General features: G+C 38.2%; 5 protein-coding genes across 8 annotated transcripts in view; 4 read left to right on the top strand and 1 right to left on the bottom strand.

Annotated features, from left to right (window-relative positions):
• Window positions 1–4822, top strand: part of LOC148073431 (polypeptide N-acetylgalactosaminyltransferase 18-like) — a 97701-nt gene extending 92879 nt beyond the window's left edge. For both annotated transcript variants that reach the window (XM_087798106.1, XM_087798105.1), the window contains exon 11: window positions 4348–4822. In XM_087798106.1, the coding sequence (XP_087654232.1) occupies window positions 4348–4494 (147 nt within the window). In that variant the 3' untranslated portion in view covers window positions 4495–4822. The remainder of the gene's footprint in view (window positions 1–4347) is intronic.
• Window positions 4823–7108: 2286 nt separating this feature from the next.
• pyurf (PIGY upstream open reading frame) lies at window positions 7109–8808 on the top strand. Its single transcript, XM_087797157.1, has 2 exons — window positions 7109–7308; window positions 8541–8808. The coding sequence occupies exons 1-2, from the start codon at window positions 7130–7132 to the stop codon at window positions 8665–8667; spliced, it is 306 nt and encodes a 101-aa protein (XP_087653283.1). The 5' UTR covers window positions 7109–7129; the 3' UTR covers window positions 8668–8808.
• LOC148073429 (phosphatidylinositol N-acetylglucosaminyltransferase subunit Y-like) lies at window positions 8700–8974 on the top strand. The gene has a single exon (XM_087797158.1). It carries the CDS (start codon window positions 8700–8702, stop codon window positions 8910–8912), a length of 213 nt encoding a protein of 70 aa, XP_087653284.1. The 3' UTR covers window positions 8913–8974.
• An 846-nt stretch (window positions 8975–9820) lies between these two features.
• On the bottom strand, window positions 9821–12749 carry LOC148073428 (uncharacterized). Its single transcript, XM_087797699.1, has 3 exons — window positions 12594–12749; window positions 11363–12173; window positions 9821–9964 (listed from the first exon to the last, which is right to left on the bottom strand). The coding sequence occupies exons 1-3, from the start codon at window positions 12620–12622 to the stop codon at window positions 9821–9823; spliced, it is 984 nt and encodes a 327-aa protein (XP_087653825.1). The 5' UTR covers window positions 12623–12749.
• Window positions 12750–15085: 2336 nt separating this feature from the next.
• The window catches only part of LOC148073427 (BTB/POZ domain-containing protein 10-like), a 12413-nt gene continuing 4998 nt past the window's right edge, over window positions 15086–22500 (top strand). Inside the window, exons 1-4 of one of the 3 annotated variants that reach the window (XM_087798109.1) lie at window positions 15086–15220; window positions 20240–20460; window positions 21291–21609; window positions 21672–21774. In XM_087798109.1, coding sequence (XP_087654235.1) covers window positions 20298–20460; window positions 21291–21609; window positions 21672–21774 — 585 coding nt within the window. In that variant the 5' untranslated portion in view covers window positions 15086–15220; window positions 20240–20297. Of the gene's footprint in view, window positions 15221–17032; window positions 17172–20239; window positions 20461–21290; window positions 21610–21671; window positions 21775–22500 lie in introns of those variants that run through there. The other 2 variants (XM_087798108.1, XM_087798107.1) reach the window with 2 other exon arrangements.

Here is a 22500-nt window from a genome sequence, read left to right as displayed (position 1 = left end):
GGAGGTGGGTGGGATGGCAACGGTGGGTTTGGTGGAGATGTAGACCTGTGTGTCGTCAGCGTAACAGTGGAAGTGGACCCCATGGTGACGGAGGAGTGTGCCCAGGAGGAGGAGGTAGATGGTGAACAGGAGTGGACCCAAGACTGACCCCTGGGGGACACCCAGTGAAACACCCGAACACCCAGACTTGTGGTGGCTTAGTTGAACAAATTGTTGACGGTCGGTGAGGTAGGAAGTGAACCAGGAGAGTGCAGCACCAGTGATCCCAATGCCAGCCAGGCGGTCCAGGAGCAGACGGTGGGAGATGGTGTCGAATGCTGCGCTGAGGTCGAGGAGGATGAGAATGGTGAGCAATCCGGAGTCAGCTGCACGGAGGAGGTCGTTGGTGATTTTGACTAGGGCTGTTTCAGTGCTGTGTTTAGGACGGAAGCCGGATTGGAAGGGTTCGTGGAGATTGTTTGTGTCAAGGTGGGACTGTAATTGTGCGGGAACCACCCTTTCAAGGGTTTTGGAAATGAAGGGGAGGTTGGAGATGGGCCGGTAGTGGTTGAGGTCAGCAGGATCAGCACTGGGTTTTTTCAGGATTGGTGTGATGGCAGCCATTTTTAGAGAGGGGGGTACGGTACCTGTAGTGAGGGAGGAGTTAATTATGTTGGTGATCATGGGGGAAATGGATGGCAGACATGCTTTGACAAGGGAGGTGGGAAGAGGGTCGAGCTGACAGGTGGTGGTTTTGGCCTTGCGGATGAGTTCTGAGACGGTCAGTTCTGTTACTGGGGTGAAGTCAGAGAGGGAGCTGATGGGAGGTTGGCCAGTGATCATCCAGGGTGGGTCGTCAGAGGGAGTGCGAGATGTGGCCAGTTGTTGGTGAATGGTGTTGATCTTGGAGCTGAAGAAGTCCAGGAAGGCAGTGCACTGATTGGCGGAAATGTCTGGAGGGAGGGTTTTAGGAGGCTGAAGTAAGTGGCTGATTGTTGAGAAAAGGACTCTGCTGTTACCTGTACCGGTGTTGATGAGGTTGGAGTAGTATGAGGATTTGGCAGTGGTGAGGGCGTTCTTGTAGTGATGGAGGTGGTCCGAGTACATCTGGCGGTGTACAGTGAGTCCAGTCTTTTTGTAGAGTCGCTCCAGTCGACGGCCAGTGGCTTTGAGCTGGCGGAGCTCAGGGGTGAACCAGGGAGCAGTGTGGGTGAATGAGACTGAGCGGGTTTTCAGGGGGGCCAGGGTGGTGAGGGAGGAGGAGAGGCAGTTGTTGTAGTGAGTCACCAGGTCAGTCAGGGAGGATTCTGAGGGGGGGCTGGGGTAGGAGCTGATCAGGGAGGAGAGATCTGTGGTGTTGATATGTTTGATGTTCCTGAAGGAGATGGTCCGTTGTTCCTTGGCTTTGTGTAGTTGGGTGTAAATGTCAAAAAGTACGGCTTTGTGGTTGGAAATGGGGAAATCAATGACATCAAGGTTAGTGGGAGTGATGTCAGTGCAGCAGATTAAGTCCAGTATGTGACCTTTGTTATGGGTTGGGAGGTTGACATGTTGTGTGATGCCAAGACAGTCCAGGAGTGATGTGAAGTCGTTAGCAAACGTACAGGATGGGTTGTCAATGTGGATGTTGAAGTCACCAAGGAGGATATAAATATATATAACAGTGAGTGTGTGTATATATGTGTGAGTGTGTGTATATACAGTACGTGTGGTTGTGTGTGTATGTGTCTGCGTGTGAATGTGTGTGAGTGTATGTAAGTAAGTAAGTAAGTAATATTTATTTATATAGCGCTTTTCGAGACCAGGGTCACAAAGCGCTTTAACAATCAAAACAATACTCAAAACAGTACATACTTCAAAGATCAAGACAACACCGAGAACAACACAGGAGTTCGAGAAATTCAAGGAAAAGCCTGAACAAATAGAAACGTCTTAAGATGTTTCTTAAAGGAGTCAGTAGACTCCATCAAGCGCAAAGAGAGAGGAAGATTGTTCCAAAGCTTAGGAGCAACAGCCTGAAAAGATTTCTCTCCTCTGGTCCTGAGCCGTGTGCGTGGAACCATAAGTAGATTCTGATCCACAGACCTCAGAGACCGAGCTGGGGTGTAAGGCTGGATCAGATCAGTGATGTAAGGAGGAGCCTGACCATGAATAGCTCTGAAAGTAAGAACCAGAATTTTAAAGTTGATCCTGAAAGAAACTGGAAGCCAGTGAAGAGTTTTAAGGATCGGAGAAATGTGAGTTCTCCTACTTGAGCGGGTCAGAATTCTCGCTGCAGAGTTCTGAATCAACTGCAGACGAGACAGCTCCTTCTTGTTAAGACATGAAAACAAACTGTTACAATAGTCCAGACGAGAAGAAACAAACGCATGGATTACAAGCTCCAGATCATGTTGTGACAACATTTTCCTAAGTTTAGAGATTTTTCTCAGTTGAAGGAAACAGTTTCTGGTCAGTTTTCTGCAGTGTTGAACAAGAGACATGTCTTTATCAAATACAACACCCAGGTTTCTCAGGCTCAGTTTGACAGACTGACCTAAGTCACCCAAGTACTGACTCAACCCTGGAATCTTATCATCAGGAGCAATCACCAGAGTTTCAGTTTTGTCCACATTAAGCTGTAAAGTGTTTTCACTCAGCCATTGTTTGATTTCTAGCAAACAATTGACTAAGCTGTTCAGCCTTTGGGGCTCAGTTGGGTCAAAAGAGCAGTAGAGCTGGATGTCATCAGCAAAAATGTGATAAGAAACATCTGGAAATCTCTGAATGATTTTACCAAGGGGAATCAAGTACAGCAAAAACAATAAAGGACCCAGAACAGAACCTTGTGTGTATAGACATATATGCGTGAATGTGTGTATATATATATGTATGTGTGTGTCTGTGCGGGTGAATGTGTGTGATATGTATATGTATATATACATATATGAGTGAGTGTATGTGTGTATATGTATGCGTGTGTATATATGTGTATGTGTGTGTGTGCGTGGATGTGCATGTGTGTGTGTTTGTGAGAGTGTTTGTCTGTGTTTGTGTGTTAATGTGTGCGTGTTTGAGAGTGTGTATGTGAGAGTGTGTGTGTGTGTGTGTGGGTGTGTGTGTGTGTGTGTGTGTGTGTGTGTGTGTGTGTGTGGGGGGGTGTGTGTGTGTGTGTGTGTGTGTGTGTGTGTGTCCTACAAGAGAAGCTTAACCTTCTACAATCATCACCAAAAACCGAAAACTTTATATTTTTCTTTGTGAGTTGAAAGTTTTCTGGACACGAAGATATTTTCCGCAGGTTGGATTTCTCACTCTGATCCAACAACCTCACTTTAATCCTGCAGCTGCCACAGATGATAAAAGTGCAGCTTTAGGTTCCAACACTGAAGTGTATTTTTCTCTTCTTTTGTCTAGTGACAAGAACGACACATGCACACACACACACGCACGCACGCACACACACACACACACACGCACGCACGCACACGCACACGCACACGCACGCACGCACACGCACGCACACACACGCACACGCACACGCACACGCACACGCACACACACACCAAAGTTCAGATGTTCTACATCATAGTGTGACCAGCTTTCCTATTGGTCCATCCTGGAGTTCTGAAACGATCCAGAACAAATCATTTGAATTAAGAAAAACAAAATCTAATCAACTTTATCATATTCATGCAATAATAAGGTAAGGTAAGGTAAGGTAAAACTTTATTGATCCCTCAGGAGGTCTCCTTCGGGAAATTGTTTTTTCCAGTAGCCAATACATACAGCAATTTTTTATAAAAAATAAATCAAAATAAAATAAGAACAAGAGAAATAAAGATAAAGAACACAATTACACAATCTAAGTCTAAGGATAAAGACAAACAACATAGATCAAAGAAAAACAACAAAGACAAAGGATACAAAGACTTACATAGAACAGAACATCCAGATACTCTCACTCCACTCCTGCCCCCGAACTTAGAATTGTACAATTTTTTTTTTTTTTTTTTTTTGACAAATTCATTATAATCAAAAACGATTTTTTTTCTTTGTCTGTAAATGATTCTTGTCTGTTTTTATGTTGCAACAAAACATTTGAAAGTTACTTTTTTATTTTTTATTTTTCTAAATGAAATCATGCCATGGTTAAGTACTTTTAGACAAAGTTCACAATATTTTTTTCTAAATGCACTTTCTTTAAAAATATCAAAAATATCAAATATCAATATAAGGTTGTTTTTTATATATATATATAATATATATAATAATAATATTATTCATGCTGGTAAAACCTTTTATTTTTCCATCCGACGTCTTTCCGACAACATTCCGATCCGCCTGTTATTTTCCTGAAGTTCACGTGTGGTCAATCTTCTGCGGCACTAGACCGGATCCCTGCAGAACTCCGAGTCTCAGCGCTGCCTGGAGCTGGTGGAGGACAAGGAGTCGGACCTGCGGGTCCAGCTGGTGATCCAGGACTGCAGCTCCCAAACATGGACCATCAGCAACATCCTCACCGTCCTGCCTCAGTGACGGAGGCCCCGGAACCATCCGGACGACCAAAGGAAGCGGAAAACTTTCAAAATATCTCGGTTGTTTTTTCTTTTAGCGTCATTTTGTTGAAATTATATCGAAACTGTTTCATTTTTGAATGTTTTATTTATGTATTTATTTATTTATTTATCGTCTTCTCTCTGTCAGTCTGTGTTTATCGATGGTTATTGATTATTGACAATCAATCACATCAGGTCTCGGCTACTGTGTAGCAAGTGTTGTTGAGATCACAGGACATAGGGGGCGCTAAACTATTCGAACCTGCTGTTTATAATAAATCAACGACTGGTATTAATAAAAACATGCAAAAAAACCTCAGTTCGTCTTTTTTATTTTGAGGCAGAGAGTAGGGGGTCGTAATGTTACGGCCCAGAGTTTCCATGGAAACGCTGAACTGAGATCGTCTTAGTGATCGATGATTGACAGATTAATAAAGATACTTCAAAATAAAAGTAATATCATCAGAACTCTGATAGTATTCTAATCTTTTTATCGACATGTTAAGTATTCAATTATAAATACTACGAATAATTTTTCAAGTTTAGCGTTAGCTGCGTTCTTTCATCGATGCTAGTTCGCTAACACGGCTAATGAACATGCGGTGGAAAAAAATATACAAAAAAAAACATTTTTTATTCGTTTTAATAAATTGTTGTAGTTAAAAAAAATGTATTTGAACTCATGTGATTTATTTAATTGGTGTCAACTTTAGCTGCCTACGCTAACATGCTAGCTAAGCTAACTAGCAACCGAAAAGTACAAAATTAGATTAATAAAAGTTGATCAATCACATTTAATTAAAGATGACTTGAGATGATCTTAAATATTTCGGGTTTGGAAGAACACGATTTAAAAAAAATAATTAAAAAGAAACAAGAACGTTATGCTAATGCTAACCTATGCTAATACCTTCGTCCAAGTCGTGACATCGCAGCACAACTCTGCGTCTTTTCGCTTCTCTTTCTCCACGTGTCGTGACCGGAGCAGCATCTGAACACGTCAAGAGTGATGAATGTGTGTTTTCTCAGCCAGTTTTTCTCGTTTATAACGGCGGCTCAGACGCCGGCGGCTCCGTCGTTCGTCCGTGATCGATGGCGGCGACGACATGTTTTTATAAAAGTCTCGCTGAAGATATTGAAACTGAAAAAAAAAAGAAAAGATTTGTACTGTTTTATTTCAGTTTTGTTGAGCTTAGCTTTTGGGTATTTTCACCATATGAAAATCAGGATTTCTGCATTAAAAATATGAATACATCTCTATAAAAACACTTTTATGATGATTTAAAAAAAACTACTTTTTCAAAAAAACACTCGCTTGCACAAGAAAATCAAAAGAGCGAACTGTGTATAATAATTAATAAATTAATAATTAAGACTAATCACTTTGAATAAATTATTAAATTTGGTTTAAATATTTAAAAGTTATACTAAGAGGAAATTATATATATATTTGAATCCTGAGACGTTCAATTCTCGGTTTTGCCGTGAAATGCTGCCACCTACTGACCGGAAATATAATCTCAATATTTCCACTAGTTCGAATCTGAAGTTTCCATTTGTTAATTTTAACTTTGGAAAAATGAAAAATATTGTTATACATTAGAATGTAAACGTATTTATTTTAATTTGAGAAATCAATCAAATTAACTATTTTTAGATCAAGAATGTATTGGATTGTTATTTTTATTATTTTTATTACATTTTTATCTTTGGCATATTTGCTATTTTTTATTAGCGCCTTTCCTACTTGTTAAATCTTTGAATATTTCTGGATATAAACTACTTCATAATGGCAATTATTCCATAAAAAGCTCATTGATTTTCTTTCTAGAACTAAAAATAATACTTGATTTATTTATTGCAGTTTTTTGATCGTTTTTAAGCCTTTTAATTCCTAAAATGAATAGAATAATGAGTAAACGTTTTGCATTGAAAAAGCCACCGTGAGCCAAAACAATATGACTATAGTATTTTAATTATTCTTTTCAGAGATAAAAAATAATATAATTTGATTCAAAGACTCTATATTGTTTGAAGCTTTAATTACAAGTAATACTTGATATAAAAGCTTGATGTAAAAGCTGAATGAGGATGAAGGATAAATCCAGAAGAATAATAGGGTTGATGGTTGTATCGCAATTCAATTAGAATATGTGTGTACAAGGATAATAATGGTAATAATAATGATAATAATAAATGTGTATAATTGTTATTTATTCATATGGTGTTAAATTGTGTAATATAGATAATAAAGAGAGGGATATTTTACGTATTGCTATGCGTACTTATTATTTATTTTTATGTATATTTGTATAGAAATATGTACCAATTTTTCACGAACTAAATCATTATTAAAAAGGAAAATTAAAAAAAATATCAAAATACAATATTTTTTACTTCTTCCTACTCATTTTTCAAACATCAATGTTTTCTCTTTTTTTTATTTGGCTTTATTTTTTCATTCATTTAGTTTTTATTTTTACATGTTCTAAAATAAAAATAACTTAAAAAAAAAGTCGAGTTTTGATGCTCGGATGAAACGCTAGAGGACGCTGTTAACCCGGAAATGGAATTCCGCACTGGCTTCCGTATCCGGGTCATCTGCCTCTAATGTCATGTTGCGCAGTGTTTGTAGCGGTTTACTGAGAAACTCGGTGTTCGTGAAGCCTCTGAGGTTCGGTTCTGTCCGGGAGTCCAACCGGACCTTTTGCGAGGACCGGGACCGAGTGACGACGGACTTTGACGTCACTCTGCTGGACTTCCTGGTGTGTCCTCTGTCCAAGAAGCCGCTGAGGTGACAACAGACCGCTGCTCGCAGAGTCACACTCTTTTATTTCATCGTTTATTTAAGAAAACACGACGTATTATACTGTAGTAACAATACTTATGTATTATATGTTTGGACATATAAAATACTTATGTATTGTTATTTTGTATTGTACTGTAGTAAAAATATTTACGTATTGTTATTTTGTATTATACTGTAGTGACAATAGTTACGTATGGTTATTTTGCATTTTGTATTATGCTATAGTTACAATAGTTACGTATTTTTATTTTTGACTAGCTGTTTATTTACTAATATTCTTAACGAAAACGTGAAGAAAATGTTATTAATCTAAGATGTCAGGGTTTGAATCTGAAATGTTTATTTAGGTCAGATTTAATAGAAACAATCGGATTAAAAAAAGAACTGAGATCATATAAATAATACGATTAACTAGAGTTTTAATGATATGAAGATATGTTTTTGTTTATTTATTTAACGTTGTGCGATTACGTTCAGATCAATTCCCAGATATTCATCGTGAATGTTTTTAAGTTAATGTGAATAAAAGTCATTATTCGATCTATTTAATTCATCTTAAATAGGTTGAATAATGAATCCTGACTGTCATCCTGAACCAACACAAGAAATCCTACCGATGTTTTGTCGATACACATTTTTTTAAAGCTATTTTTGATTTTTTTTTTTTTTACCAAAAACAGACGGTAGGGCTGTCATACAATACAATACAATGAGCAAGTAAATTTATATTTATAGAAGTATCGCAATAGTTTATCCACAGCACTGTGACGATTGATCTGGGGTGGGCTCATTTTTGTGTTTGCCACCAGATGGCAGCAGTCATTATGTCCTCTACAGCTAAAGGAACAATAGATTCTTGCGATGATGGCTGAGGGCGAGAGGATACAGTGACTCCAGCAGCTTTTAAAGCTGATGTTTGGACATATTTTGGTTTGAAAACAAATGAAAGCAGTTACGACTTCATCAAGAGTCATGTGGTCTGTAAATTCTGCAACACTAGAGTCAAGTACTCGACAATACTACACATATATCCATGTTACTACAGTGTCACTATATATCGTATTTCGTTTCGCCAGATTCTTGCCAATACACAGCCCTAATATTAAGTGTGCGAGTGTCACGATTTCTTCTTCTTTGGTTTTAGCTCCTCCTCTGTATTTGCTGACTCTACATTATCGTGAACCTACTGTAACTCAAGTGTCTTCACATTCCTGCAGGTACGAGGTCCAAACCAACGAGCTGGTGAACGATGAGCTCGGCATCGCGTACCCCATCATCGACGGTATCCCCAATATGATCCCGCAAGAGGCCAGACTTCTCCAGAAGGACCCTGCGCAGGAGTAGACCCTTGACCCCCCCTCCCCCCTGACTCCAGCATGTTCTCCCTGTCCATGATGGTGGGTCTGATCCCGCTGGTCTCCATGTTCGGACTCTTCTACTCGGCGGCCGTGGACCAGGACTTCCCTCAGGGCTGCACCAGCAGCAGCAGCGTGTGCTTCTACAGTCTGTTGCTGCCCGTCACCATCCCGGTCTACGTCTTCTTCCACCTCTGGAGCTGGATCGGAATCAAACTCTTCCGGCACAACTAGAGACTCTGTGAACCGTGGGTGTTGTGAAGTCAAATGTTTGAATAAAATTTTCGAATATTAAACTAAGATTGCTTATTTAAATATCGGTGATATAGCCATAAAGCACAACCACTCGACAACTCTAGTATCTTTAGACATGTGGAATGTTTTTCCTTTGGTCTGGAAAAGCGCTTTATAAATACAAATGTCTTACTTACTTTACAGTATCAGATCATGCATTTCTCTCGCTGGTCACTAGAGGGAGATATTCTACATTAAGAAACAACTGCTTATTTAATCAACGGTAACTCCAGAATAAATATACATATTTTACTAAGTTACTATATCAGTGGCATCAGGATGTTTTATATTTGAATGTTTTTTTTAAGCATTTCATATATTTTTTAAATCATTTAATTCAACATCTTCTATATTGAAAGATTGTCTTTGTCTTTATTAAATCATTTAAAATCGATTAATTTTCTAAATTAATTGTTTTTGATTTAGAGTTTGATTCTAATTCGAATAGTTAACTTTTTGCACTATTAGGTCTTTTAGCGTTTTTATATTGAATGTTAAAGGCTTTGAAATAATGAATTTCACATTTATTATTTAATTATGGGAAATAAAATGTCAAACTGTAAGTGTAACAGAAAATCATTCATTTAAAAAATATTCAAATTAAAAATAAAATTCCAATATAAAATAATTAGATTGATTAAAGTCTTATTAAGTAATTAAATGCTTAAACTTTCACTTAACAACCCAATAATTCTATGAATGTTCTATTTTATATATTTGTAAGTTTTGATGGTTCGATGGATCAAAGACACAAAAATCCTCAACTTTTTAGTTTTATTTCATAAAAATACTTTCAAACCATCAACGGAACCTTCAGTAACGAACTCTAGAACTTTGAGGCAGAAACACTACTTAGTTTTGATCTTCTTCCTGCTCTTCTTGTCTCTGCCTTGACTCAGCTTCATCAAGGGCGACTCTGGTCTCGGCGGCTGAGTCTCGCCTTTGGTCTTGAAGAAGAAGGACTTGTCGAGCCTCGTCTGGACGGCTCGGACCTGAGAGCACAAGACTCGCGAGTCAGCGGCTTCTGTCTCTCCTCCCTCCCGTGTGTCACTTCCTACTTTGTGATGTCACTTCCTGCTTTGTGATGTCACTGTTCGTTGACATTAAACGTTGGAATATTTAACTTCGCATCAAAACAAGTCGCTATTAATTAATTACGTTTTAAACTTTGTTTCTGTTAATTTAATTGCAATCTGCCTTTTTTTATACAAAAATAAAGGAGCAATAAGTATTAAATCAAGTAATAAAATTAATTTTAACATGCAATTTTTTTTTTTTTATCTTATATAAATTAACTTTCTTTCCAAATGTTATTTTTGTAATCACTTAAATCGTTTTGAGGCACAATAAATACTTTAAAAACTATCTATAGTCATATATAGAGACTATAAATGAATAACATAACTAAAAACAAAATAAAACTGGTTTAGTAGTTAATACGATGAGATAACCTCTATTCTATCCACAGAATTTAAAGTTAAATATAACTCTTATTTATTAAAAGAAAAACCTGGAAATGTTTAACAATGTTTATACTTGTTTTGAATTTGAATTTTCTTGTTGTTGCGAGGGAACATCAAGCAAAAAAAGGATTGATTTTATGTGACAACTTGAAAAACAAAATACAAATAAAAACTCTGAAATGCTAAAAAATATTATTCATTTCTAAAAAAGAAAATCTGATTTAAAAGCACTTTTTTCAATAATATATACATTTTATAGTTACCTAAATATATTTAAAAAAAAAAGGGGCAATAAAAATGACACAAATGCGGGACAGAAGTAATATTTAAACATAGTAATAAATAATAATATATAAATAAATAGAAAATAAAATTGTTTCTAAATGATCTTTGACCTCCTGTGGGGCAGATAAATACAGTCCCATGAATATATGTTGATCGCTACATATTTGTATTTTTTATTTTGTGTTTAAAGTTCAACTAATGTGTTGATGTGTGTGTGTTTTTGTGATGTGTAACTGTATTGCATCATCAGTGTGTGACATTAGAAAATTATCTTAAGCTCCGCCCACTGAAAACACTTTGTTTTTCTGGAGATGAAATCTTGTTGACCATAACCACTCCCACTCTGCTGTGATAGGTCAAACATCTAGGTTTGTCACCGCGCGTCATCAATCCCAGAAGTTAGTACATCATAATGGACTCTCGTAACCTCTCGTTCGCCCAGATTTTAGAGCGACTTTATAAAGTAATGAGTTGAAAACATGGTCATGATGAGTAACTTACTGCATCTTGGAGAGGAAGAACATTTACTACATGTCAGGAGAGTTGAAGTTTCACATTTGACTGTGTGACCACTCACATGTGGACCAGAGGTCTTGACCTCCTGTCAGTGAGATGGGGCGACTCTCTTGGGGGTCAACTCACCTGTGACACGTCGGCTCTCCCGACCTGACCGGTGGACTCGCTGTCGTCACTGGACGCCGTCACGGACTTCGCCTCCGGCTGAGACTCGTTGCTGGTGACGCTGTCCTCGTCGCTCTTGGACCCGACCTGCTTCCCGACCCTGGCGTCCCTCCTCGACGTCCTGGACTGACCCTTGGCGGACCTCCTCCTGTGAGGAAGACTCAGGTCCAGCGGCTGCACGTCGGTGACGACGCTCAGACTCCGTTGGAAGTGGAGGAACCTGGACATCTGTGAGGTGAAGAAGTTCTCGGTCTGGGTGGCCTTGCTGGTCCGCTGGACCTGTTCTTTGGTTCTTACTTTGTCTCGAAGAATCCTGGGCTTAGGGGGGGTCTTGACCTCCTCGCTGAAGGTGTCCGAGGGCGACACTCTGAAGGTTTTCTGGGTGATGAAAAGGTCTTGGCTGTTGATGTCGTCCACCTGTGAGTCGGGGTCTGCGGGCGCGACTCTCTCCCTCACTGACGGTGACACCACGACCTCCGGGTGCCTCGCGAAGATGTAGGAAGGTGAAAGGTCAAAAGCCACCTTCTTTTTCTTCGTCTTCTTTTTTGTCTTCGTCTCCTCGGTCATGTGACTCGGTCCGGGTAGCGTGGGACTCAAGTTCTTCTTTTTCTTCTTCTCTCTCTTCCCTTTGTCCGTTTTCCGACTTTTCTTCTTCAGGTTTGCGTCGCTGAACTTCTTCTTTTTCTTCGCCTTCTTTAGGACTTTCTTCCGTTTTCTTGGTGGCATCAGAGACTTCCAGAACATCTCGTCGTCATCGTCGGCGGCCATCAGCCTGAGGAGCAAAGAACACCTTATTCGGGGTCCCAGCTAGTCGGGGTGACAGAGGGGAGTTGCGCTTCACTTTAAACACTTGGTTACATATTAATCACTACAAAACAAAATAAAAAAGATAATTCAATTTAAACAAGCAAATAATTATTTTATATTTTTCTTAAAATGCATCGTTTTGTGAACATTGTTAAGAATATATTGTATATTTCCTTTCACACAGACCTAACACTGATATCCACGTAAGGCTTCGTGTTATTTTTCAAAATGTTCTATGTGACTTAATATTTTAAAAGACTCATAACTGGCTCATAATGTTTGACAGTTTCGGGTCAAAGTTAAAATTCTAAATCACGTAAAAAGGTCAAATGGCAGCATCGTGCTCACGGATGAACTTTTCAACAACTTTTTCATCTTTTCTCACCGTTTGTCGTCGAAACCAGGTCGTTGCATAATGTGGTGAAGTCTTCCACGTCAGAATCTGCTAAAAAATACGGTAAATTAACCCGCAAAACGAGAAATAAATAAGTAATAAACGAGTTTAGCTTAAAATCTAGGCGCAAAATTCAACTTCAAACGTGCCGCCGTGGGTCGTTTTGAGTTCATGTAACGTTCAAGTTCAATCGTAAAATATTATCTGTGAATTGATTCCAATTTAAGCGTAAATTAAATCGCTTTTTGCAACCAATCGTTACAACGCGGATTATGGGTCAATTTGAAGTTGAACACTTGTATATAAAATATTAATTTTGCCGTTTCCCTTCAAGGGGCGCTACAGCACGAACTTCACCTGAGTCAACCTTGATTATTTGAGAGATTTAAAGTTATTAATGTCAGGGTTTTTTGTACTTATTTAAAGCGAATTGTAAATTCCTTATTAAACATGAAAACCGACAATATTATGATCAGCCATTTAACCAGCATCATATTTATTCAAAACCGACAACTGTAATAACTTTTCTGTCACAAACAGAACGCAGTGTTTTATGATATTTGCATTAAAAAAGTGTACTGAAGTGTATAAATGTCTAAAGATAAAAAATAATTATTACTCAATCTGCTCCTGCCGTGGAGAAACCGTTAAATCAAAAGAAATAACAATGTAATCCTGTGAGATCCTGCCAGTGCCTGAGGACAAGAGGATACAGTGACTCCAGCATCTTTTAAAGCTGATGTTTGGACATATTTTGGTTTGAAAACAAATGAAAGTAGTTACGACTTCATCAAGAGTCATGTGGTCTGTAAATTCTACAACATCAAGTACTCGACCATACTACACATATATACTACAGTATCACCATATATCGTTGCCCTTGTATTGCCAGACCTCACACTGGTTTCAAACAGACTCAACTACTGCCATGTGTCTTTTGATTCGTCATCTTCCGACCCTGAGAGACACGAGGGTCACTTGAAGGGGGCGTCTCTCTTCTGTGTTGCCCCCGAACAGCATGTGTCACCCTCCGAAAGAATCTCTCGGCAGAAACACTGACAACAACAGCGTCACTCGCTGACACACCTTTTGATTCAGGATGCGTTCACTGACGTCAGAGGGCTTCTTCTTTTTTCTCTGACAAATTTTGCCACAAAAGGTTAATTCTTGGGGAGCGCGCCGGCGTATCCCGGGAGACGCGCTGGTGGTCATCGGGAGTCATAAATCCATCCAAACATTTGGTCTATTGTTGCGAGTCTGGACCAGGGAAAGGTCAGGTCTGTTGGATCACAGTTCACACGGCAAGGAATATTGGACCATGAAAGGATTTCTAACTATTCAGCCTTAACTGTGGAGTTGGATTAAATGTAAGGATGGGATGACCTCTGACCTCTGGCGGGTGTGACGTCATAGCTTCTGATGACGACGGATCCTCATCGCTTCCACCCAATAAAAGAGGCCCTGAGGCAAATGTGAGACCAGAGAGATCTTCATAAGACTGAAGGTAGGTTTCTCTTCAAGATCTTCAGACGATGGACTTTAAACTCCTCCTGACCTCCCTGTGCATCGCCTGTCTGCTCACGCTCAGCAGGGGGCACCCCCTCAGGTAAAGCCCTCGACCCTCACACCTCACGTACGTCTTCACTCTCCAGGTTCTCCCTCACAGGAAACGAACCCTGAGCGAAGTCCAGCTGATGCACAACATCAGCGAGAAGCAGCTGGTGGAGGCTCGGCGTGAGTGGACCAGGATGCAGCTCATGTGCCTCCACGGCAGCTGGACCAGGACCGGGGAGAGTCTGGATCCTTGCAGGGTCACAGAGGAGCTGATGCAGAGCGTCAAGAGTCACCTGGAGGGGGTCACTACCTTCTCACCTTCGTGACGGATGATGTGTGTGAGAGAGAACTCACCTGACCGGGCCGGGAGCAAACGAGGATCAACGTCTTTCTGGAGGAAACTTTACAAATCGCAGTTTTTATTTATAGTCTACATGTTGGTTGAATCTATTTAAGAATAAAAATGATATATATCTGTATTCTAATCAACACTCTCTGTCTGTTAACTTCTAATAATAAATACAAATTAAATATAAACTAAAAAAACTAAATATACCATAAACTAAATATAAAAATGACCAAAATACGAATATTCCATATCTTACTATGACTGAACTTGTAATTTTTCACAATAGCAGGTTAATGTGGATGTAGTTTATTCTTTAAAAATATATTTTTAGAAGAAAATCTTTTTTTTTTATCTTTGAGACTTCTTATATTAATGCAAATTAAATAATTAAAGTTAGAAGCTGTAAATGCAAATAATCTATTTAATTCTATATTACCAAAGAGATTTACGTTTTTTTTTTAAAGTTTTTATATGTAATGTTTTTTAGTTTATTAGTCTATTGTGTTTTATTATTATTAGACTATATTTGCGTTTAAGCTTCGCGTGACGTCTTCAACCTCGTGAAATCTCGCGAGATTGATCTTCTTCTTCCAACCCTAACAACCTGTGGTTGTTCTTGAGAAAAACGCTTCGATCTTTCATTTTCTGTCGGATTTATGGACTAAACTTGTGATTCAAAAACAGAAGAATCCAGCTCAGGATGTGACAAGATAAGGTAACGCGACAAGACGTCTCGTTAGCATCTATGCTATAGTGTTGTTGTTGTTGTTAGCTGCTAACATGCTAAAGTAGCTCAACATTATTTTAATCTTAAAACCTGAAGCAACGAATTAAAGGTTTATTTTGAGGTTAAGTGAAAGTTTATTTATGTCGTCTCTGTACAACTTTAAACGAATCAAATTATCCAGTTTATGATGGTGAGCTCCTTAATATTATTAACGTTTATGACGTGGTTTTTAAAATAATATTTAATTCGGTAATCTATTAAAAAAAGGGCTAGTTTTTAAAAATTAAATTATTGTTGTTGTTGTTTAATTCATGCTTCAGTATGAGTGTATCTTTCCTACTTGCTGTTTATTGTTTAATCATCTCACCTACTTAAAATACAAACTGTCAAAAGAAGATACATTTATAATAAAAAGATTTATCTAATAATAAACCTAATTTTTATTAATTTGATTGTATACATTTATTTTATTTTATATATTCTGGTATATTATTGGTTGTTAATACTAATTAATAATATTTCTTTATTTAAGAATATGCTTTACATAATAAGATTAAATAAAGATATAATAAAATAATGACAATATAAAATTAAACTAAAAATACTAACGTAAAAACATGTATAACAAGACAATTAGTGCTATATAAATATTTATTTTTTTAATGCACACACCACAGAAGTACAGACATGTTTATCATAGATTGTTTTCATACTCATCCAATATTAACACATTTAATTTATCAAATGTAATCGATTTAATTTTGCATTATTTTAAATGCAGCAAACTTTATATCATTTACATTGTTGTACCTTTTTTTAAAGAGATTTTATAATTTGTTTCCCATTAAAAAAAAAACAAACTCTACTAGCTTTTTTAGCATGTTTGATTTAATAGATTTTCAACTAAAATTGTACATTGTTTTTAGAAACATTTGAATATTAAAGTGATCACCCATAATTCAAACTTCACTCATTTCCTTAACCCTCATGTTGACTAAGAGTTGGGATTATTTGCAGGATAATCTGTTCTTTCTAGAGTTATAGACGAAAATCTTTGTTCATTTTCATGTAGCGACTGGAGCTCAGTTGTATTCATCTACTTCTTTACCCCCGAAAACAATGTAGATAATAATTCTAGCTCATTCATTTTTTATTTATTTTCTTTAGTCAAAATAATACAAATGCTTACCTTAAGATTAATTTAAAACAATTTTAACTATTAATATTTAACTACCGTATATTTTCCGGATTTGTTTTTGTAATCCTTCTAAAAATGTATCTTGTTATCATTTATAAAAAATGATATAATTGGACATTACGTGTTCCTTGAGCAATGAATTGACAGTTTCTTTTCATTTTTTTTTTATCATCACAATAATTTATGATTATTTTTATAGTTATTTATTGTGTTTTTGTGAAACAAGTGAATCGTCGACGCAGATCATTATGTTATGGTGCGTTCAGGCTCAGTCGGACACAGTGAACCGCTATGAACACGTGCGTCCTGTATTATCTGTTTATTCTCTTGGTTCGATTATTGTACTAAAACATATATATTCATCTTAAACGCTGTATACACGAGCTGTCGGTGTACTTCGATGAATACTACGTCTGCTGCGGTAAATTCCTTCACGGCGCGTTCAGACGCTTCATATTTCCGAGGGCGACGTGAACGCAGCACCGCTCCGGCTCAGTGGAGCTCGGCCATTCATGCTTCCAGTCTCTCCTCCGCCGGTCCAGCGCCAGAGGTTCCGCTCGCACTCGGGGGGTTCCAGCGACGCTCGGGGGTGTTCGGGGGACGATGGTGCGGGAGCTGGGAGGTGATGAGCGGGGATGCTGAAGCCGGAGGGAAGCGCTCTTTGTTCGGACGAGGCTTGTGTTCCGCGCTGGTCCCGCAGATCATCCCCTGCTGCTTTGTCTTCACCTGGCTGTCCGACCGGTGCGTCCATCACCTGCTTCTCTGGCGGTTTTCTAAGGTTTTTAACTGGAAACTAAATCGGGTTTGACTTCCGTGGTGCGTTTAAAGTGAGGTTTTTTTCTTTTCTTGTGTGATGCAGTTTGTTGGTGTCAGCAGCTCCTACATAATAGATGTCCCCCCCACACCCCCCATCATCACCTCAGGGGACCCAAGGCTCCTTCTGAGCTGTACCTGGAGGACGTGATGGAGGACGTGATGGAGGACACTTTACCTCCTCACCTGAGTCATGATATCAGGTGTCGAGTTATCAGACGATTATGAAACACAAAACCGGTGCATCCGCTCTCAAAATCTTTATTTCTGGGAAAGACGACCCGAGTGAGAGTGTCCTCTAATGCCCCCCTTTGTTCCCCCCCACACATGATGTCTGGCCCAGACGGTCTCAGATCTAGATGCATGGACTACATGTGACGTTCACGGACCGTCACCTGGGTTTTATAACCGCACCGTTTACATTAGTGTTTCATCAGGATGTCTTATGTCTGTAGACTCGGGTCTTTATCTGGCTTTCAGCAAGAAATAACAGACACGAGTGTGTGTGTGTCAGTGAGTTCCTCCTGATGTCGTGACCCTCGTTCTCAAGGACACTTGGCATATTTTTCACAGCTTTTCCCTCAACATTTGGGCAATTTTGCGTCGACTTAAACTGTTTTTTGTTTTTCTAAAAATGTTGCACCAAAAAGAGTTGTTTGCGTTAAAGTTGTGTTGCAGATGTACAGGCTTTTATGAATCATTCATATCAACTGGTCATAATGTTATTTCATAGTTGGGAAGGATTTTTCTGGCCATGTTTTTGTGAACCAGCATCTCTGCAGGTGAGACGTGTGAATGTTTTTATTGTTATCATGACGCCTGTGTATTAGGAGCGTGTATTGACAAGAATCTGTCAATATGATACAAAAATAAACGCTATATAGTGATACTGTAGTAACAAGGATATATGTGTAGTATTGTCGAGTACTTGACTCTAATGTAGAATTTACAGACCACATGACTCTTGAGGAAGTCGTAACTGCTTTCATTTGTTTTCAAACTAAAATATGTCCAAACATCAGCTTTAAAAGCTGCTGGAGTCACTGTATCCTCTCGTCCTCAGTCAGAGCTGGATTTCATAGTTATATTAGCTGCGGAGGATGTAATGACTGCCATCCAGCGACTCGAACTTGAATTGCAACATAAAATGAAAAACCCTAAGAATACTTGAAAGTAAATTTCAAATAAAAAATGTAATATTTTATTTAATACACACTTTTGTATTTAATCGTCTCCTCACATCAACCTGGAAATGTCCAAACATACTTCCACTCCTGTGACGTTTATTTAGTCTGGTAGAAAAATGGCCCAAAAAAAGAGATTTATAAACACAAGATTTGATTTGATGTTTTTGCTGCGACTCCCAGTTTTGTTAAGACACAAGAAATTGAATGAAGTGAATGAAATGCAGCAAATAATAGTTTTTGGCTGAAGTATGCACCGTCTCGGTGCTTTTGTAGCTACTCAAGGTGTAGGTTTCTGTGTAGAACAAACCAGTACTGATCCACCAGACCCGCCTCTAAACGTTTTATAGAGCGTGATGTGTTCAGGGACTGTGTATAAACATTGATTGATTATCAAGTTGAATTATTAATTGCTTCAGGATTTTAAATCTGAAATCAATAAACAGCTAAAAGTTCAAAGTACTTTCACAGTTGCGTTGAATGGACGATCAGTCCCGCGAAGAACAGCTCTGAGGAAATAAAACAAATACACAAATTGAGTCATGTTGAGACTCACTTTCTGACCATCAATCGTACCAGTTTACAACAACAATATCTCGGCCAGATAAGTGGTGCTTGTTTTACTCATTAAGTTTAGATCTCAACGTATAAATTTGAAGTGTTTTAAAGATTGTTTGTGTTTTGAGAAACAACCTTTAGTTATTATTTGTCGATTTTGTTCAAATTTTTATTCATTCATTTTGAAAATGTCTTTAAAAAACACCTAAAATATTAGAGTCCAAACACAAACTAGCAAACTAGTGTGTATTCTCAAGAATCCGACGATGCGTATATTGGTACAGAGTCAACAATATATTGTGATACTGTAGTAACAAGTATATATGTGTAGTATTGTCGAGTACTTGACTCTGGTGTTGTAGAATTTACAGACCACATGACTCTTGACGAAGTTGTAACTGCTTTCATTTGTTTTCAAACCAAAATATGTCCAAACATTAGCTTTAAAAGCTGCTGGACTCACTGTATCATCTCGTCCTCAGTCATCCCCAGGACCTCATTGGATGTCCTTGTTACCTTGTTATGAACAAACTGTGAATATTTAGATGTTAATTGTAAATAAAAATATATATTTTACTCTATACACACTTATTGGATTCTAAACTGTAATATAACTATGATTAAAAATTAACTATTATTTGAAAGCCAATAACGTTGAATGTTGATACAATTTTGTTGCAACATCGCAAGGCCAGAAAAACTAAAATTTGGTTTCGGGCCTTCGGGTCATCTTGACCCTGAGCTAACACAAGTTTATCGATATTTCTTAAAACTCTAAAAAAAAAAGACATTTAAGAAGTTAATTTAGCATCTTTTATATTGTCGTGACTCGAGTGTGTGTCTGTGTGTGTCTGTTCTTCTGACCCAAATGACTGCACCATGGGATCTGTGTGTGTGTGTGTGCGTGAGAGTGTGTGTGCGAATGTGTGTGTGTGCAGCTGAGCGAGTCTCCTCTCACACATTATCTCACATGGATTCCCCGACTAATGGTGTGTGTGTATGTGCGTGTGTGTGTGTGTGCGCGGCTGCACTCGAGTGACTCGTGGAATGCTCTGTTCGTCACGCAAACATCCCAACATACTGTAGTTCCAAAGGACCTGTGACGTCTCTGCGTCCATTAGCGGTTTTTATTCTTGTCGACCCAAACGAGTCTTTCAGGCGCCGCTGAAGTGACGCAGAGGAAACGGTACAAATGACCAAAGTAACGGATCAAATGTGTGTGTGTGTGTGTGTGTGTGTGTGTCGACCTCCCAGCAGCGGTCAAGGTCAGCGTGGAGTGCCGGCGTTGCTCCAGCACCCGCGGGTCAGAACCATGAGCCTGCACGGAGCCGGTGAAGCTGGTCCGGGGCCCGGCGGACAAGAGAACTACTGGGAGCGTCAACCTGGCGAGAGGTCACGTGACTCGTCACATGACCGCGGCGAGAGTCAGCTGACGCCCTGCATCCGCAACGTCACGTCCCCGACGCGCCAGTTTGGTGAGAGGTTTTCTTAACTCTTGATCATGTGACTTTTTAAACCTTGAACCAATTATTACTTTCACTTCAATTCATGTTTGCCATTTATTTAAGATTCATTGAGAAATTTCAACTTCTATATCTTTTTTCACAAGTGATTTTTGCTTTTCTTAAAAGATATTTTTCCTTTTTTAACCAGTGATTTATTTTAAACAATTACATTTTATTTATTTATTTCATTTTTCAGTAATTTTTCTCTAACAAGGGATTTATATATAATTTTACAAGGGATATTTTTAAAATGTATTTTACAAGGGATTTACTTATTCAACAAGGGATTTTTCATTCATTTTAACCAAAAAGTTATTTTTTAAGACCTTTTTTTTATTATTTATTTAACTTATTCTTACTTTTTTAACAAAGGGATTTTTATTTATTTTAAGAAAGGATTTTTATTTATTTTTTTACACAGGATTTACTTATTTAACAAGGGATTTAGTTTTTTTTAACAACTTTTTTTAACAAGTTATTATTAAGTTATTATAATATTTTTAACAAAGATTTTTCCTTTTTCTTTACAAGTGATATTTACTGTTTGAGGAGGATTTTACCTTTTTTTACATTTTGTTTTACAAATGATTTGTTTAACAAGATTTTTACTTTTTCTTACAACTGTTTTTTTTTACTTTTTCAAATATCTATCTATCTATATTTATCAAAAAATCTCTTATTTTTGTGTTTCAAATATATTTTTGAATTATTGGAACTTAAGTTTAAAAGGTTTATTTTTATTAATTTTTATTTAAATGTAATCATTGTTTTACTTAAAATGAGTCAAACTTGTGTCTCAGACCGTGAACGAGGTGACGGGGGGTCCTCGTCCAGGTCCTCCAGCCCCCGTCCCCCCAGAGTCCCCCTCTCGTACGCGGGAGGGACCCTGGTCTCGGGGCACCTCCCTCGCTCCTTCGGCGCCGCCGGGGGAGACCACCACCACCCGAAGGTGCTGGTCCCGGGGTCCTGCGACATGATCTACGTGTACGAGCTGGGCGGCAAAGAGCTGCACCGCGGGGGTCCGCGGGCCGGAGAGAGGGTGACGCTCATCGTGGACAACACCAGATTCGTGGTGGACCCCAACGTCTTCACCGCTCAGCCCAATACCATGCTGGGCCGGTAACGCTGACCCGGGTCCGGTGGTGCCGCGAGTGGGAAACTGACTCTGGTTCTGTTCCAAGGATGTTCGGGTCCGGGCGGGACCACAACTTCACCAGACCCAACGACAAGGGGGAGTTCGAGGTGGCGGATGGGATCAGCTCCACCGTCTTCAGGGCCATCCTGGTGAGTCCAGCAGCTCCAGACCAGGAAGAACATGTTTGATTTGAAAAAACTTTATTAAAATAAATAAGTAACATTAACATCTTGACTGATGTAAAACATAAATATTGTTCACTTTTATCTTCCTTATTATATTTAAGGTTTATTTACAATGTTGAAAAAACTACAAAACATGTTGTTGTGTAAATACAGTATAAACTGGAATGAAATAATTACAATAACATAATATAAATAAATAAAACGTGATAAAATAAATGACCTTTACATATGTATTTAAGCTAAAATATATTTTTTATTTATTTCATTGTTTTTTTATAATCAAATAAATGTTATTTTTTAATTCATAGGTTTAAATTGTATTATTGAAATCAAAGCCACACATACTAACATCATCACACAACACACTCATAAAAGTATCACCACAATAAATAATCAATCAATCATAGATACACAGTTAAAGAACTAGTGCTGAACGATTATTGATTATAAAATAAATAGTATTTCTTTGTGATTAAGATAAAGTTATTAAGACACTTTTAAGATAAAGGCAAATGTTATGCAAAATATACACTAAAATAAATGGAGGTTTATTTAGTTACTTTAACTACACTTGTTAACACATATTCACTGTAAATACTTGAAAATTAGTCAATGATAAATCACTGCTGTGGTCACTAGTGTCATCTTTACATTGATCCACTGTCATAGAAAGAATTGATTGTTATCAGT

This window comes from Callionymus lyra, chromosome 8 (genome assembly GCF_982586985.1).
Source record: "Callionymus lyra chromosome 8, fCalLyr1.hap1.1, whole genome shotgun sequence".
In the NCBI taxonomy this organism is placed as follows: Eukaryota; Metazoa; Chordata; class Actinopteri; order Syngnathiformes; family Callionymidae; genus Callionymus; species Callionymus lyra.
This window is presented reverse-complemented; position numbering and strand designations above follow the sequence as displayed.